This window comes from Alosa sapidissima, chromosome 15 (genome assembly GCF_018492685.1).
Source record: "Alosa sapidissima isolate fAloSap1 chromosome 15, fAloSap1.pri, whole genome shotgun sequence".
Lineage (NCBI taxonomy): Eukaryota > Metazoa > Chordata > Actinopteri > Clupeiformes > Clupeidae > Alosa > Alosa sapidissima.
In genome coordinates this window covers 27,089,814-27,108,133 of record NC_055971.1, presented here as the reverse complement: position 1 = coordinate 27,108,133, position 18,320 = coordinate 27,089,814, and the positions used below count along the sequence as shown (strand labels likewise).

At 42.4% G+C, this 18,320-nt stretch overlaps 1 protein-coding gene across 1 annotated transcript; it reads right to left on the bottom strand.

The window, feature by feature from the left end:
- Window positions 1-1,812: 1,812 nt before the first annotated feature.
- Window positions 1,813-15,581, bottom strand: il10ra (interleukin 10 receptor, alpha). Its single transcript, XM_042064004.1, has 8 exons — window positions 15,532-15,581; window positions 6,873-7,164; window positions 5,586-5,706; window positions 4,952-5,121; window positions 4,468-4,610; window positions 3,962-4,124; window positions 3,735-3,850; window positions 1,813-3,220 (listed from the first exon to the last, which is right to left on the bottom strand). Exons 2-8 carry the CDS (start codon window positions 6,934-6,936, stop codon window positions 2,372-2,374), a joined length of 1,626 nt encoding a protein of 541 aa, XP_041919938.1. The 5' UTR covers window positions 6,937-7,164; window positions 15,532-15,581; the 3' UTR covers window positions 1,813-2,371.
- Window positions 15,582-18,320: the final 2,739 nt, after the last annotated feature.

Genomic DNA, 18,320 nt, shown 5'->3' with positions numbered 1-18,320 from the left:
TCCTGGCGTGGTGTGGGTGAACCACAGGAACGCCTGCTGGCCCTGTTAGCAGGTCACTCACTTTGATGCCGGGTCCTCCCCTCGCCTGATCACTGGGGAGACAGTGTGTCAACTGGGGAGAGCACACTGTCATGATACACCCGAGGAATCCCCTGTGGAGGAGTACTCACTCACCTTGAGATTTTCAAGGAAAGAGTTAAATACGTGAGAGTCCATGTTTAAAAGAAATGGAGGAAAAGGTTTACACCCCCAAACAACAAGTTGGCAGTAACTTAGAGGCTGGTGTTAGATGATGTGATTTCCCCTTAAACATGCCTGATTTTTTTCAAGTTGACATTTGTTAAGTTTTTTCAAGTTGACATTTGTTATGTATTCAGTTTTTCTTTGTTGCTTGGCATTAACTGGTGAAAAAATAATTATTGCATTAAAAACCAGTGTATGAATGTGTAGCCTAATTGAATGGGCAACTGTGAGGCATTACTCTGTAAAGCACTTTGAGTGTTCAGAGAAGCCATATATAAATGCAGTCCATTCATGATTTAAAAATACATACGTTTTGCAATTTTATCATTAGCATATTCACATTAACATGTTTCCATTAGCATTTTTACATTAACATCAGCGTGCTTGTACATGTCATATCCAAAAAAGGCCAACTTCCTGCCCAGAGAGAAAGAGAGGTAAATTAGCATTACCTAATGAATTTTCACATGAACAAACAACTGACATCTATGAGTTCGCAAATTACCATGGATCTTCCAAAACATCCTTTCCGGCCAGTGGGTCTAGGCTTACATATGTATGTCAAAAGCGTGCTGTGTCATATCAAGCATTGACAATACTGGGTGGCCGCGAGTAGGAAACAGGAAACAGGCAGCTGTTTTGGGTCAGCGCTGCGTGTCTGTAGTTTCCCTCACCTCTCTCATTTACATGTGGGAAACCCTCTCAGATCGTTAGTTCTCTCTGCTGTGTTTCCCCCATCATGGACTATTTCACTTCTCAGTTATTTATATATTAAATATAGCTGTGTCATAAATCTCCCTTTCTGTGAAAAAGGAAATAAAACCTCCCTAGTTTAAAAGCAAAATACACCTAAAATTATTTGGCGATTGCAATCATTTGCTGACATGTGGAAGATGCATTTAAAATGAAGTTATTGGAAAAAGAGAAAATGCATTGATGGATATATCTGTAAATCACTTTATTGTCCAAAATTGTAACGGAATGTAAACAACAAATGCTGTCATAGACATAGAAACAAGTCAGCATTGCATCATGTGCAAACTTCAATAAATAATATAGGCAAGTTAACTGTCAATGTCAGCTGATTTGAAATGTTACTGCCAAAGGTTTCATCCTTAACCAAGGCTAGAAGCAATAGACTTTGCATCCAGACAATGGCATGGATTGTTTCTAAGGTTTTTGATGGACACTGCTGCAAGATGGAAATAACATTCATACTGAATTAATTTAAGCAAATATTCACAGTTTGAATGCCGATTTTCTTCAGAATGAGTATGAAAAAAAGACATTATGAGCACGCATACATGGGACACCTATGTGTCCCATCAACACTTGTCAGAGGAAATTAACAGTTTAACCCTTAAAGGAGTACCGTCACACCGGTGTGACGGGAATGTTGAGAAATGAACGTTCTAAAGAATATCTGGGTTCATTGAATTCAACATAGAATTTTAGAACCTTCAATTGTTGCGGAACTTAGAACGTTCAAAAACCTACACCTTTAAGGGTTAAGCTGTTACTATCTGAGCACACCTTTTCTGTTTTTCTGTCATTTCTGTTTCTCTGTTGCTTCTCTTAACAGTTGCTGTCCAAGCCAACCAAAAGGTCTCCTTCCTTATGCATGTGCAAAAAGACCACCAGGGACCTAATAACGAAACCTAACAATTGATCAGGGGTCTCTGGAGACTTCATAACGAAACCTAACATTCACAGCCAACAGCCGCCCACAAGTCTAGTCCCAGCAACTGCCATCAGCTTAATCTGTCCACTGTCTACTGTCCACAATGCATGCAAGAGCTTGTACAGAGAATCTCTTTTTTTCATTAGACAGCTGGAGCTGTCTGTGGTCTAAGGTGCTAAAATGGCCACCCTCCCTTTGCTCATCTAAAGCAGAGACTTTCTAATGAGGAGACACAGCACTCAAAGAATCTTTAGCCCACAGAAATGCATGGGGATAGTTCGCACCGCCAATATGGCAGTAGTCACTATAAATATCCTGCCCCTTCCTGTATTAGCTGCCCGATATCTGGCCAAAGTGCGTTGCAAGATGGCAGCCGAGTGGGGGGACTTGCCTAGAAGGACTTTGCCTAAAGTCAGCTTTGAAGAGAGAAGTTTCTTTGTAAAGAAACTAGCCAAAGTTCAGCTCGATATCATTAAGAGACAGTCCATAGTCTGCCCCTTTTTCGCTCAGGAGGAACTGTGGCAAAGACACAATGAACGGTGTTGTCTCGTCTAAGCTCTGGGAGCTCTGACAAGAGAGGGTCAGTGAGTCCAGCAAGCCTGTGGTTTCCACTGGTTGAATCTTTCTCAGATAGTTTGAAACAGGCAAGTCCTGCTCCTTAGTGTCCATGGGTATGTGAACGGGAACGGTCGGCGCAATGTGTCCTATCACCTGACTGGGCCTGTAGCCGATCACAGGGGCAGCCATGTCAAAGTCTGCTTCTGGTTGAGTCCGTGTCAGGGTTGCCTCAGGACAGCTGTTAAAGTCCGGCAGAGTAGATGGGCTCTTACTGCGGTAACCATCCCCCGTCATGACCTCTGCATCGGGAAGCGATCCAGTGTCCTCCCCCTCTGAGCCCCCAGCTGACTGGCTGTTAAACGCCAGTCCGAGTCCACTGTCCTCTCTCTGCGTGACCCCATTGCACATATTCCTCCCCTCTAGTAGGAGCAGCATGGCGCTTCCACCATGCTCACTTTCATTCTCCGCAGAGCTTCCAAGACTCCCGCAGCCGCTGTCCTCCTGCAGTCCTGGCTGGCCTGCCATCCCGGCGTCTCCACCGGTGGAGCTGGCCACCATGCTCACCCCGCTGTCCAGGCTCCCCCTCTTTTCCTCCTCCTGGAGAATGGCCATCTTGTCCTCGGAGAGCTCTCTCTTGCCATCCGGACTGGGGCGAGACAGGAACCAGCCATTGGTAATGACCACCTCCACTGGCGTCTGGTCAATTCTGAGGGGCTGCCACTTGGTGCCCGGTGGTTTCTGTTGGACAGAAGAGAGAGTGGGTTAAGTTGTACAATTGCAATCAATTTGTCCCTGCTGGTTTTTTTTTGTTTCTGAAGAAAAGTGTCTAATAGATATGAACTCCATAATTTAGTCACTCATGAAACAGTGAATCTCAAGTCCTTTTTTTATGGTCTTAGTCAAAACAAATCTCTCACCATAAAGTCACGGGAAAATCACAAGACTCAGGTGTGACACTACTGACAACAGGTGACCTAAGGCATTCTTTGCTATCATGGCACTGGGATACTGAGAAACCATGGGGTTCCCCAATGTTTACAGTTTAGAGAATTGAGAAAATATGGTTACAGATGAGATGTTTATTCAGCACTATGTTGCATGCAGTTCTGCTTTTCCTATTTGCCTAATACAAACACACATGCGCGTGCACACACACACACACGCATGCACACACACACACACACACACACACACACACACACACACACACAAATCATGTTGACTACACCAGTCTCTCCATTTTGGATCTTACCAGGGTAGCAGGCATTTTGGCTGGATGGCACAGGACGTATACTACTCCACCAATTATTGCCAGAACCACCACAGAGACGAAGACAGAAACCACAAGAGCAACGACTGTGAAGTTGTCTGATGGGGAAAAAGGTAAGAAAATGTTGTGTGAAAAAGGTCAATACAATCCACCAATGGCAATAACATGTACAGTAGGACACTGTGGGTATAGTGACTAATGAACAATACCTGGCTGTAGGTATATGCAATGTACTGCGTGGTTACTGATGTTCACCGACAGGGATTCTGCCTTCACATCCACACAGTATGTTTGACCCCATGACAAATCCTCAAATTTGATTTCCTCGTTGAATTGTGGAGGATCATATACAAAATCCCTCTCCTGAATGATCTAAAAAAGACAGAGAACAGTTACTTATGGAGATCCAGATCCAACAAGTCTTGCATCAGACACCACTACACTACATTGACAGATAGTACAGCTAGATTGGGCAGGGGTAGCGCAGTGGTTAAGGAGCTGGGCTAGCATTCAATAGGCAAAAAAGTTGTGGGTTCAATTCCCGGCAGCCAACATTGTGCCCTTATGCAAGGCCAAGTTGATCTGGGGAGAATGGCCCTTGTACTGTAATAATTGACATTATCTAAGTCGCTTTGGACAACAGCGTCAACCATATGAATCTAAGTATAGATTGATGGAACACAGCACAACTCGCAAAACTTGCCAATGCACATACCTGATCCTTGTCCTGTCCTTTCAGAGAAACTTTGTATTTTATGCCATATTTAAAGATCAGCAGGAGTTTGGGCTTCTGCTGGACTTTAACGGCGACCGATCCAAAGCCCGCAGCCAAACTGAAGACTGGGGGGAGTATTTTACCTGAGGGAGACCGTCAAAAGAGGTACACCTAGGGTTAGGGCTATAGGGAAGCACATCTTAGAATAGGAACTCTGACCAAAACATGGGGTTTACAGACATTTGTACAAAATAAACAGAGTCACACTGTATACACAGAGTCATGAGCCGTAAGTAATAATCTATTCAGGCTCACAGAATTGTCCCCCAGAAGTCCCCCACCCCACACACATTCTCTCTCTCTCTCTCTCTCCCTCATTTCTCTCTCTCTCACACACACACACACACAGACAGACACAATTTTGCACCACTGGGGCAGTTGAGAGATGAAGAATTGAGTAGAAAAGCTTGAGCAGCAAACTTACTTTCTGTCATTGTGAAGGATTTCTTCTTCCATATGTATTTTCCTTGCAGAGTGAGCAACCCCACAAACACAAAATAACGTGACGAGTAGTTGGAGACTAATTCAGAGATGTCACATTTTGGGAGAACAGTTAGCGCACAAGACGACACATTTACCCGATGATCATTAGCCCTGTGAAACACAACAGTACAGTCATTAGTTTCTCCATTTCACAACAAAGGTAGCACACAGTAATATTTAGTTTAAGGAACACATGTTAGACAGTCAGTAGATTTTATATTTTGATCCTTCCATACTATATAAAAGTAACATTTGTTACAAGACAAAGTAGTTGCTTACCATGAATAAATTATATTGCCTATTGGGTTCAATAAAGACCTAATAAATGTGCCTAATAAATGATGCCTTTGTTGAGCACTAATACCTACACATATTAATTTTGTAATAATGGTTAACATGTGCTCCCTAAACTAAAGTGTGTTTTGTCCACCAGCAGTAGTCAGTCTATGACTGCATATGAAGATCTTCACTAAATACATTTAACTTTACATTAAAAAAAAAACAATGCAGTTTCACAGTCAGGCTTTCACGTTGCTGTGTGTAAGAGGATCTGATGCTGCAACACCCTCACTAACCTTGACAGCTGCACAAGGTACTTGGCATTCTCTGGAGCATCTTCCGGAGGTTGCCAGGTAACCGTCACCTCATCCTCCCAGATGTGGACCTCCACGTTCACTGGTGGCTTAACATCCAGACCTGTTGGAAAGAGCATTTAGAGTTTGTCCCTGTAGAAGTGGTAGCAGGACTAGCTCTAGTATGTTTGTATGTATTTATTCACAACATATTGTTAACTGTAGCACAATATGGAAAGGATTATAAAGAGTCTGGATCTGATGGAGTAACTTAGATAGCCAATGACATGTCTTGCTCTGTCAGGCACTGCTTTCGTGGTGGCAATTGATCATATAATCAATAGGGCAAAGTCCAATAGCGCAATGCAAACAATGTGAGGGCCTATTGATGTGAGTGCCCACAGAAATGCCCAGTGCTTTCCCAACAAGGAAGTACATCCTCTCAATGGCCACAAGTGCTGCTCTTCTCCATTTTGTTTTAAATCATATATAAAAAATCAATTTATCGATTATCGATAAATCGCCTAAATAATATAACAAGTGCTACTCTTCTCAATTTTGTTTTAAATATCATTTCATAAATATCATCATATCAGCATCCACTCACCATCTTTATCTCATTTTTGACATAGGTGGCATTTAGAGGCTTTTGTATCTGAACCCTTCATATATATATATATATATATATATATATATATATATATATATATATATATATATATATATATATATATATATATATAATTGTGTGTGTGTGTGTGTGTGTACTGTATGTGAGTGGGTACAGACAGACATATTGTATATATATGCACAAAATATAGTTTAGCTCTTTTAACTGGTGAATTCCATAGCTCTTATTTCTGTTGTCAGTTTTCAGGTCTACTACTCTATTCTACCCTTCCCTCATAATGACTCATATGGGAATTATCTATGAAATGCTATATTCAGCATTAGACTCATTCCGTGACCTTGTTGTGACCTCTTGAATGTATCATACTTGAATGTGTATGCCCTATTCTTCTTGGAAAACCAAGAGAATTTCCCTCAGTGATACTCTGCCCACAAACACACGCACATACACACACATACCCCCCCACCACACACACACACACACACACTTGACCTAATGTCTCCATTATGACATTACAATCTTTCCCATACTATCCGTATCAATATGGAACCTGTCTGAGTAATAAGTTGCTGTTATGAACACTACAACCACTACAACAAATAGCACTGACGACATTTCAAAAAGGCTCACAATATTTTACATGAAATGAAAAGTCTCACCTGGCATACACTTCAGGATCACAGACAGAAGCGCCAGAATCTGAAGAAGGGACCGGGAGTCCATCTCTTCGTTTTCAGATCCGAAACATAATAACCCTGAAGAATGGCTGGTGCTGAATCTGTAAAGATCCCGGGCAGAGGAACAGCTCCAGATGACCGGCACTCCGATCTGAGGTCCTACTCTGAGCTAAAGAGTGACCCCTGAGGGACCAGGCAGGTAGAGAGTTTAAATCCACAGGCTGGTAAAATCCAAGACTACTGTAAGCGGGCGAGTATGGGAGTGTGTGTGTGTCTTTCCTTCAGCTAAGCTCAGCTTCCTGACGTCTGTCTCCCTACACACTCATGTGATGAATGACTCGGGGACGTTTCAGCGCTCTCAGTACATTATCAGCAGCGAAACCAGTCACACCCACTCATCTCTCTCTCTCTCTCTTTCTCTCTCTCTTCCACTTCCTGTTTTCATGAGCTGAGTGTCATGTGTACTTTCTCTCCTCCTTCCCCTATCTCTCTCCCTCTCTCTCACACACACACACACACACACACTTAATTTCCATTTCCTGTTCTTTTTTCAAACATACGTCGAAAAAGTGTTGTCTTATTTTTGATACGTGTGAGATAGGGAACAATTCTTAGAGGGTTCAAGGAACTTAGTCAGTTGTTCATGATAAGCTCTCCATGTCAGATGTCACCAAAAGGAAGCTGGTTGCTGATAGCAATCAGTGATAGGAGAGTCACCTCATGGACTGAACAACTTAGAGAGTTTCCTCAAGTTTTCCTCTGATTAATTTTTCTTCATATAAATGTATGTATCAGAGAGGGGACGTGTGTTCTGTTTGAATGTATGCGAGTGAGTGTTATGAAGAACATTTACATATGTCAATAGAGATTAATCAAAGTGTTTGTTTATAGTTATCATAAATATATACAATAAACATACTGTGTTTTAAGAAAGTTTTAGCATCAAAGTATGTTTTGATAACATTGTTAGTGAGAAAGTTGTATTTTATTTCCATAGTATTTGTTCAGTGAGTGCATATGATCGTTTGTTAGTTATTAGCCCAAATATTAAGATATAAATATGGATACATATATAGATATGTTGTTGTATGTGGCGTTAATGGGTAGTCGACAGTGTTGTCTGTCCAAAATAATGTTGCTGTTAGAATTATGTGTATGTGTTGATACCAGCCTCATCGTATCCCAAACTCCCATCTGGTTGCTCGATAGTTTCTTGATGCATTCAATGAAGCATTCACATAACTAAGACATGGACCATTGTTTCAATTATGAATACATAATCAATGAATAAATTATGAGCACAACTTTGTTAAGGACTGGATTACACAGACACCACACATAGCTATTTGATACCCCATCCAGCCAGTCACATTTCTGAGTTACATAACACGGTTCAATTCACCTCAAACAGCAGATGTAGTGTGACTTGATTTGACTTTGCAAATAAATGTGAAAACATACAGATAGATAGATAGAGAGAGAGGGAGAGAGAGTTTCAGCAATGGACCAGCCCGATTAATCTATCTGTGTATCTAAATTTAAGACAATGATGCCATGCCCTAGATCTGGAACTTGTTGTTGTATGCGGCTGTAGCATGGTTTGGGTTTTAACCGCCAAGCCTGATCAAGCTTCAGCACTGGTACAACACATCCTGGAAGTGTTGAAGTCTTCAGAGCCTGTGGCTTTCCTGGGCCCCCCCACCCCCAACACCTGCCTACCTGCTCTGCCCCCACCCCCACAGGTGACAGAAGACATTGTAGAAAAAACCCATGATGACGCAAGGCTGTTGCTCACACTTTAAATATCTTACTAGACACACCAACCGACCACACTACCACCGTGAGATTGCACTTATTTAGGCATTTGGCTGACTGTCTTAGCCAGAGTTACAAATATTACATAAAACCAATTACAGGAGCAGACGTCCTGGAACAACTCAGTGTTAAAGTGCCTTGTCCAGGGTTCACAACAGTGGTGTCCCCTGGTATTGGACTGTCTGGCATTACACTTAAAAGGTCAGATGCCTAACTGCAAGACCACCCACTGTGTCTCACTGGCACCCACTAGCACTTGGGGAAGCTGAGGTATGAATTACAATGACTAGTTATGGCTCCCACACACAGTTTCGTGCATTGTAGTGCTGGAGACACATCCTGTTCAATTTACATGGGCTTACATCATCAGTTGCCGAAATTGTGGGTCCATTGCGTCGCGTTGCTCCCGTCAGTCGTGTTGAGAATTTCAACTTCTGCACCGACGGACGGCACTAGCCAATCAAATTACGGTTATACTTTGTCATTTGCATAGCTACCGTCAGGAACATCCACTGCCATGCGTTGACGGAACGCAACTGTGTGCGGGAGCCGTTACCCTCCAAAACTGTGACACGCTGGAGTCATGATCAGGGGGGGTGGGTCCGTGGTCCGTGCTCAGAGTGTCTCTCAGCCAAGGGGTCCTTGGGCTGAAAAAGGTTGAAGACCCCTGGCCTACAGTATAGTCTCCAAAGCTATGAAACATGGTAGTTTTTAGCATCCTGCTATGCACAGAATACCCAAACATGTTCTAAACTTGCTGTTTGAGATGGAGAAAAAAAGACCCTGTGGCCAAACAGGCTCCAGTGAGGGGGAGGAATACGTCACATACTGTACAGTGTTGGTGTTAAATTATATACTTGCACAGTGGTTAGCAGATAATTGCTTAGCTGTGTGTCAACTGCAATGATTGTTAGAAAAAAACAGTTTCTGGTGGTGTACACCCCGTGAGCGGAAGTCTGTTGCGCCATATGGGCTCCTGCCAGTCTTAGCAATTTTTTGTTGTTGCACCATATTTGGCAGACTTCCTTCTCCTGTTTTGGTTTAAAAGACGTTGTGACCTGCATTTGGAATCCATGTCCCGTGTCGGGTATAGGTTACAATCCCTATAGGATATAATACAGTGAGATGGGATCATTTCATGCACCTCAAACTAAAATCAGGTAGGTTGGAAGACTAGACCAGGGGTCCCCAACCTTTTATGTACCATGGACCGGTTTGATTACCTTTTTTTTTTTCACGGACCGGTGGGGGGGGGTTGGGGTCGATGTTCCGTGTTGTGCATGCATTACTTGAAAAGAACTAGCTCCAGTTATGTATGAACAGTGAACGTAACAAACTTTTAAAAATGTGAAAAACGTGAACTTGAAGAAGTGAAAATTTAACAATATGAACTATGAAAATTGTACAACTTGAAGCTACATCTATCATGTGTGAACATGCTTAACAAAATATGGTAACAAAACATGGGAACTAAACGTGCATTACGAATATAATCAGTGGGAGCCCTGTGCTTGTTTCCCTGCAACAAGAAGGTTCCATCTGGGGGTGATGGAAGACAGTGACACCCTCCGTGTGTTTGAAATGTCCAGTCGATTGCGCAATTTGGTCTTAGTTGCACTCATTGCCGAAAACCTGGCCTCACATAGATACGTGGTGGGAAATGGTAGCAACGTTTTCAGCGCTTTTACGGCCATCTCGGGATATTCTGCTTTGGTTTTCATCCAAAAACCCGCCAGAGAGGTTTCCTCATAGCCTACACACTCTTAAAGGAAAATTCCGGTGTGATATTGACCTAAAGTGTATTGAAACATGATACTGAGTGTGAACGTATGTCTCATAGCCCATCTCGGCATGTCCCCTGCACTCCAAAATCTGGCGCTAGTTAGCCGATGCTACCAACAGCTTTTTCAATAGTGGTGCTTCGGCATCGGGCTAGCCATGCAAATAAATCACTGTTTTACACCCATTTACGAGGCTCAATGTATCTCCACACTTCATTGGTAGACTTCCGAGGGCCCTGACATTTAAAACGAGACATTGAAAACTTTGAAAAAGCACTGGTAGTTTACTTACAAGACGATTTATACAGACAGTATCTTCACGAAGTTTAGTGTGTTGAAGTTCACGAAGTTGAATTTAGTCACGATAAGTCGAGCAACGAGTAAGAATTAACAGGTATGATAAGGGATCAGATTCCAAAAATAATTCAGTGGAAATGCATGGATTCCAGTTTCTTCCAGTAGCAGCAACTATGTCCCGTTAATTAGTTTGCATGCAATATTGCGAATTAGATTGAGTTTATTTAGTTTGCATGCATTTTTAAAAAAAAACTCTTGTCGTAGGCTACGGCCCGGTTAGGAATGTCCCGCGGCTTGGGGACCGCTGCACTAGACTACTAAACATTATGGTACGCTGTCAGTCATGTATGGTTGAGAGTCAGGATGTTAGCCATGGACGCAACGGACCCACAATTCAGTTTGGCAACGGATGACGTGAGCCCATGTAAAGTGAATGGGATGCGTCTCCGGCAACGCAACGCACGCAGCTGTGTGTAGGAGCCGTTAGCTTGTAACGCCAATATGGCCTTTGTCTACACATTTCCCATCCCTTCTTCGGCAAATGTCAACATGTGAATACATTGAGCCAATCAAGTGGTGTGATGTGAATACATTGAGCCAATCATATGGTGTTTTGTGAAGACATCTTCCCAATCATGTGTTGTGAACTCGCCTCTGGAGCAAGATTGGTGTCGTGAAGCCTTGCGCACGCGCATTTCTGCTGAATAGGATGCCCGATGAGTGCCCAAAAAGCGTTGCTATATGGCCGCCGAGTGGAGGGACTTGCCTAAAAGGACTTTGGTCACACAGATTCGTTGATTGAAAGGCAGCCTCGCTTGTTGGATTCCACCCGATGAGTGGAGAACATCATTACAATGAGCCTATTAGTCACTGAAATAATCAAATAAAACTAAAGAGGAACCTACCACACTTTGGCCAGCATGGGCTGCATGTGACCAGGGAGCAGTTATGCAGCAGGCTACCAGCAGTCCTTTAGAGACCAACACAGATCCAGTGCACAGAGTGAGTGAATCTAATGCTGGAATGTTGCTACATAGGGATGTGATGCTTGAAACTGACGTATCAAATCAGTGAGCTTTCTAAGTACAGGTGTTTCGAAACACTGCTTTGACCACTGCTTCGAAACATGAAGCAAACACATTACAACATTGAGAGTTTTTATGAGTAGAAAATGATAGAGAATACTAGCAGCAGCAATAAGGTTAATCTAAGAATCACTTGATGTGGTTTCCAATCCAGCAACTGACCAAGAACATTGCTGCTTAGCTTTTGACTAAGTCCATGAACATAGGTTACACAGCCAGACTTAAACAGACAGCTTCTCCGCTACGAAGCATTTGGCACCTTTGTTCCACCATATACAGCTTTTGCGGTGTCGGCATTCTTTCGAGCCGTTTTGCTTTGCCCATCTCTATACAACCATGGGACTGCTTTCCCAACCTCTCTTTCATCTAATCTACCCCTTTATAGGGCATGGACAGCCTGTTCAGGTGCAAGCAATTAAGGCAAGAGGGGTGCGGTGCGGAGCAAGGAGAACAAGCTAATTGCCACCAATCTGGTGCTAAGCATTTCATCCTGCTACACTAGCAAGTTAGTTAGTTAGTTATCCTTTTATGCAAGTTGTTTGTTGATTGGCAAGATGTCTTCACAACACACCATATGGTTGGCTCAATGTATTCACATCACACCACATGATTGGCTCAATATATTCACATGTCGACATTTTGCTGAGGGAGGGGTGGGATATGTGTAGACAACGGCCATATTGGCGTTACAAACTAACCCCATGCATTTCTATGGAGGATTTTTTGAGTGCTGTGTCTCCTCATTAGAAAGTCTCTGGCTAAAACCTATGGCTGCTAGTGTGTGGGAAGGGAGATTTACATACTTACTGCACAGCTATTGTACCTGTTGGCTACCAGCACATAACGAGGAGGGAAACAGAGTAACTAGGGCTGGCTATTTCCATAAACGGACATTTCACCCTCACCGTTTTCAAAAATAACATTGTGCACACCTGTCAGTTTTTAGAAAAAAAAATATTTACACTAACTGGTATATGCCGTCAAGAGCATGCCAAACCTGTAGGTGGCAGTGTAACAAGAACCTCAAGTCCACGTTAGCCAATCAGAATCTTGAAAATAGCAACAACAGCAACAAATCACTTCCTCTTTGTCTTTTAAAATGTATTTGCAATTGCAAACAGATAAAAAGAGTTTGCACCAACATAAATGTGACTGCTACTCTGAATGCATCCATGATCACCATAGCTAAATAAAAATGTAGGCTAAATATAGGTTGCACTTTTGACGCAGGTGCAAGTTCTGGTGCATAGGCCTAACGTTGGCTGCCTAAACCTCCATTTTTGTCAGTTTACAAGCAACCGTGCAACCAAAGTTTTCCAAAATCTCCACTCTGGCCGGCGTTTTTAGAAAGAATCGTTTTCAGAGGCAAATTCTCCTGCGTGTAAACTGCATCAGTGCTTTGATATCTCGTTCGTTATCTTGGCAGAACTCTTTCAATTCATTTTTAAGCTCTTTAAGTTCTTTCATCAAAGACTCTTTCAGCTCACCAAACAATTGCTGAATCTCAAGTTTCTCCGCCATGTTCTTGGTGTCTTCCACTGTTTCCCCTTCTTAGTTTTCTTCTTAAATTTAAGCTCATTTAATTCAGTGAGAGCACCCGCTGAACGGAGATTCATTACTTAGGTTACTATTCCAAAAGATCATCTCTTACTTTAGGTGTGTTTAACCGGGCATCTATGATTTTTTTCGGGGATTGGTGAGGGAGCGTAATTCAAGCTGGCGCCATGTCACCGGAACCGGATGTCTCCCTTGTTCCTCCTGCGTGTAAACTAAGGGCACAAACGAAGGAAAATGTCTCAGTTTTTCAAAATAACCATGCACGTCTAAACGGGCCCTTTGTCCGACTGGTTACCTGGGTTAATTTGCCTATGGTCTCCAAAGCTGTGAAACACAGTAGTCTTTATCGTCCTGCTATGCACAGAATACTCAAACATGTTCTGAACTTGCTGTTTGAGGTGGAGAAAAAAAGACCCTGTGGCCAAGCAGGCTTCAGTGAGGGGAAGGAGTACGTCCCATACAGTGTTGGTGTTAGATTAAATCATTGCACAGTGGTTAGCAGATAATTGCTTAGCTGTGTGTTAACTGCAATGATTGTTAGAAAAAAACAGTTTCTGGTGGTGTACACACCGTGAGCGAAGTCTGTTGTGCCATATGGGCTGCTGCCAGTCTCGGTGGTAGGTATAAGAATTCGGCAATCCGACTTGTTTTTTCTCTTGTTTTGGTTGTGATCTGCATTTGGAATCCATGTCCCGTGTTGGGTATAGGTTACAATCCCTATAGGCTACAATACAGTGAGATGGGATCATTTCATGTACCTCAAGCTAAAATCAGGTAGGTTGGAAGTCTGTTCACTAGACTACTAAACATTATTGCACGCTGTCAGTCATGATCACTGTATGGTTGAGAGTCAGTACACTAGCCATTATGTTCCTTGTGTTATGTTGACTGCACCGCTCGAACCTGCTAATTTTGCAGCACCTGGGAGCACTTGGGAACCAGCCATGCTAGGCTAAATCCTATGGCTGCTAGTGTCTGTCGCTAGCATGTCTCTTAATGTGTGGGAAGGGAGATTTACATACTTACTGCACAGCTACTGTACCTGTTACCATCACACATAGAGGAGGGAAACGCAGTAACTGAGTCCCAAATCTTTTTTGTAGTCAGTGGAACGGGGATGTGTACTCGGTAGAAGAGGAACAGGACATGGAATAAGCACTAAGGGGAGGCGGATATATGCATGGGTTTTACTGAAGGGGATTTACCGTAGCTGTAAACAGTATTTGTTGTCTTCCTGCAGCTGACCAGTTGAAGTTGCAGTAGAGACTGGATCATGGATCATGGATGACATGAATTGGAATATGAACATGGATATGACTGTGATACAGAGGGTGCTCATGGCTCGACTCCTACTGTTGTTGTCTGTTTAACCCAGTCAGCACAGACCTTATTTACACATTTGATTGAACTCTTTAACTACAAATGACCCTGACCTGTTTTTACCCCGATGTCATCGGATTTGACCAATCTGATTGGGCTGTGCTCCATCAGGTTTTGTCTCATATGCTACTAACAGTGCTTTCAATTGGTCTAGCACTGTACATGTTTCACTTAGTAAGTAATGCATGCACATTAGACTGTGTGGAGGAGTGTGTCTGCTATTATTTATAATATACTGTTTTCAAACTCATTATGTACATGCCATGTGATAACCTATGCAGGAAGAGTTAAACAACTAACAACCTTTTCAATATAGTGAGCTATAAGATTTGTCATACAGATATGTATTTGTGCTATTTTCTTGCCACATTTCAAACATTATTCAACCAAGAGGTTTGTGCTTCTTAACCTCATGGTAGCAGTTACCGGATACTGTGCGATATCAGTGTGCAGGGCTTAAAACCACACATTTTTTTCCCCTTTTCATTGTGTACTTTCTTCTAAGTCCTGTCCCTGAGGTCACACGCGATCACAAGACAAAACTCTCAAACGGAGACGCCTCTAAACAATGTGTTGGTTGGGTGGCCATGCAAATTAATCTGTGTAATAATTATGTTTTATTTTTCATTTGCACCAAATTGGATTTTTAATGGCTTGCTGAGCTAAGAGGTGTTACATTCTCATGTGTGTGTGGGGGGTAGTAAATGTGTGTGTGCATTAGTAAACGTGTGTGTGTGCATGTTAGTAAACGTCTGTGTGTGTAGGTGTGGGTTAGTAAACGTGTGCACACGTTAGTAAACTTCTACGTGTGAGCGCATGTGTGCATGTTTTGTATATGTATGATAGAGAGAGAGAGAGAATAAAAATATACAAAAATATAAATATAAAAAATATTACACACTCCCCTATGAAGCCTAAGGACTAAGAGGCTGACAGTGCTACTCTTCCATGTAACATGAAGGATCTTATAAATCATTGTGATGAGCCATCTTACTACTCATCATAGTGCCTCAGTGGGAGTTGATTTCACTCTAGTGTTGTCCCGTCTGTCCCCCTTCACATTTTCACAATGCATTCCAAGAGATCAGCGCTCACGTCTAGGGGAAATCTGCGGAGATGTTGGTCCCAAATTCCGGCAATATCTGATCGAGACTAAATGAGGTTTTAAAAATAAAGTTTCTATATAAAGGCCAAACATGTAGTGAGAGCAGCACTCATTTCGTATCGCTGTCTGAATCATCACTACGCTCCACAACTCCTGGTCATGTCACAATAGGGTTTTGAAACTTCATTCAACTCAGTCAGTGCTTTTGTAGCTCCCGTTTCCACAATGAAAGTTTCCCCACAGTTCTCTATTGGATGTTTGTCATATTTTACAACATTTAAGTGCGGTCAAACTATTCATTAATGATTGGACGAGAGGCTTGAGTAGCGACATCTCAGAACATTCTCATGAGTTTTACAGCTTGTAATCACTCCGCATTTTGCATTGAATTGTCCGAAGCAAACATTCCATTCATTAAAATCAATAGAGCAGTGATTTCATTGCATCACATTTGAGTGAGAAAATTAATACAAAAAGGAATGTATGGAAGTCATTCAACAGTAAATGATGCTTAAATGTTTCTTTTGTATGTCATGTTGTTGTATCGTCAGGTTATTTGAAGCTCCTATTAGTGACTCAACTCAACCCAACCAGATTTCAGATTTTCAGTCAGACAGTTTTTCAGTGGGTTGGGGGAATATTGTTTCACCATTGGGGTGGGGGGGACTCTGTGTTCCAATAGACTCCTCAGCCAACAGATCAAAGAGGAAATCAAGAGCAAAGTTCATAATAGCTCAGATCTAAACACTAGTGAATGAAAACGAAACAGAGACAGGGGCACAGTAAGTGTAAGAGTCAGCAGATTGATCAGACTCGCCTATCATACAGATTCACCGAACTGTAATTTCACAATCCTGAAATGATAAGTTATTAGAAAGCCCCAATGTGACCTCAGATTAAATCGGCGGTAAAATAGCACACCTAGCACGCTAGCAAGATTATATTAAATCGGCAGTTAGCTAGTGGATGTGCTAGCAATATTATATTAAATCAGCAATTAGCACTCTCATGTTAACTGCCCAAAGGTAGCTTGCAATCCCCAACAGCACAGTTGTTGGCACTTCTAAATGCATGTTAGCATCCTAACTAATATCTTTTGGTGATAGAAGTGGTGACGTACTGTGCCAGCTTTTCTGAGATTTTCATGGGGAATTCCATCCTGGACTAGGCCTACATGCATGACCTAAGAAACATGAGAGTGAAAACCAGAGGGGCGTAAGTGACATTTTTGGCGAAATAACATCAAATACATACATCAAATGAAAGCTTGTGATCAGCAATTTCTACTGTCAAAAGGACAGGAGCAATATTAGAGTTATTAGTGAAAAAACAAAGGATTTAACACTGAACACAATGAACCAATTGGTGTTGTTTTGGCCCTCCTGTAAAGTTGGTGAAATGTTACTTACACCTCTCTGGTTCCAAGCCCTTCACATCGTCATATTATCACATCTATCCACCACTATTGCTTCAAAAAGTGGCACATTGCTACTAGCTATAACATTGAACAAACACATCTCACTACAGTCATTTACAGAGATGTAACCAGATGTCATGATTAGAGTAAAATGGACCTATAGGCTCCAACTACATAGCTGCCAACTCTCACGCATTGGCCGTGAGACACACGCATTTGATTAGTTTCACACACTCACAAGCCACACCCCCGATTTCTCACGCTGAAGTGTCAACCCGGTCGGTCAGATGACTGAAAAATGATTTTAGCCCATCTATAGATCTAGCCTACCTGTTGAGCCACGGTTATGCTTTCAGAGACGGTGAGAGGGTTCAAGAGCACCCCCTGTCTGTGGAATTTTCTAAATTTTCTCTCATTTGCGATGCTACTTCAGAAGCCATCCCAGGTAGCCTGGCGGGCCATCCTATATCATTGAAATGTATAGTCTGGAATCGAACCATTCACCTCGCTTAATCCAAGGGGTGGGCAGAGAATTGTCTTTCAAACTGCCTAGGCATGCAATAGGCCAGCGCTACGACCATATCCGTATCCGGTCGGCAAAACGGCAAATATATCCTTCTTCGAAAGGAATGACTTAAGTGCATTGTGTTGCTCAACTTTCAAAAAAAAAAAAAAGTCCAACTCCTCCAAAGTTGACGCCAACGCCGATTCAAACAACCGCTCTTTGTTCGCCATAGCCACCTTCCTTGTTGTTCACCGTCGCAGGACTGTCGTTATCCTGTTAAGCCCGCCTTAAGACTCTCTAACAAAATAGAGCGCTGTGATTGGATGACGTCTACGGCGTCAGCCAATAGAAATCCCTATGGTTTGATACTAGACGTACAGGCTGAGCAAATTAATTTGCCTCCGCTAGGGTGCGTCTAGATTTCTAGGCTACATCCCAGGCACATTTCCCCGGCTTCAGGTATGCTTTGAGTATTATTGAGTATATTT

Bases quoted from the DNA above. Each gene is read 5' to 3' on its own strand.
- il10ra (XM_042064004.1), bottom strand. From the start codon at position 6,936: ATGGACTCCCGGTCCCTTCTTCAGATTCTGGCGCTTCTGTCTGTGATC. The intron at 5,707-6,872 runs GTGAGACTTTTC...TCTTTCCAACAG, and splicing joins GATCCTGAAGTGTATGCCAG to GTCTGGATGTTAAGCCACCA. The intron at 4,125-4,467 runs GTATGTGCATTG...TGTCTTTTTTAG, and splicing joins AAGGACAGGACAAGGATCAG to ATCATTCAGGAGAGGGATTT.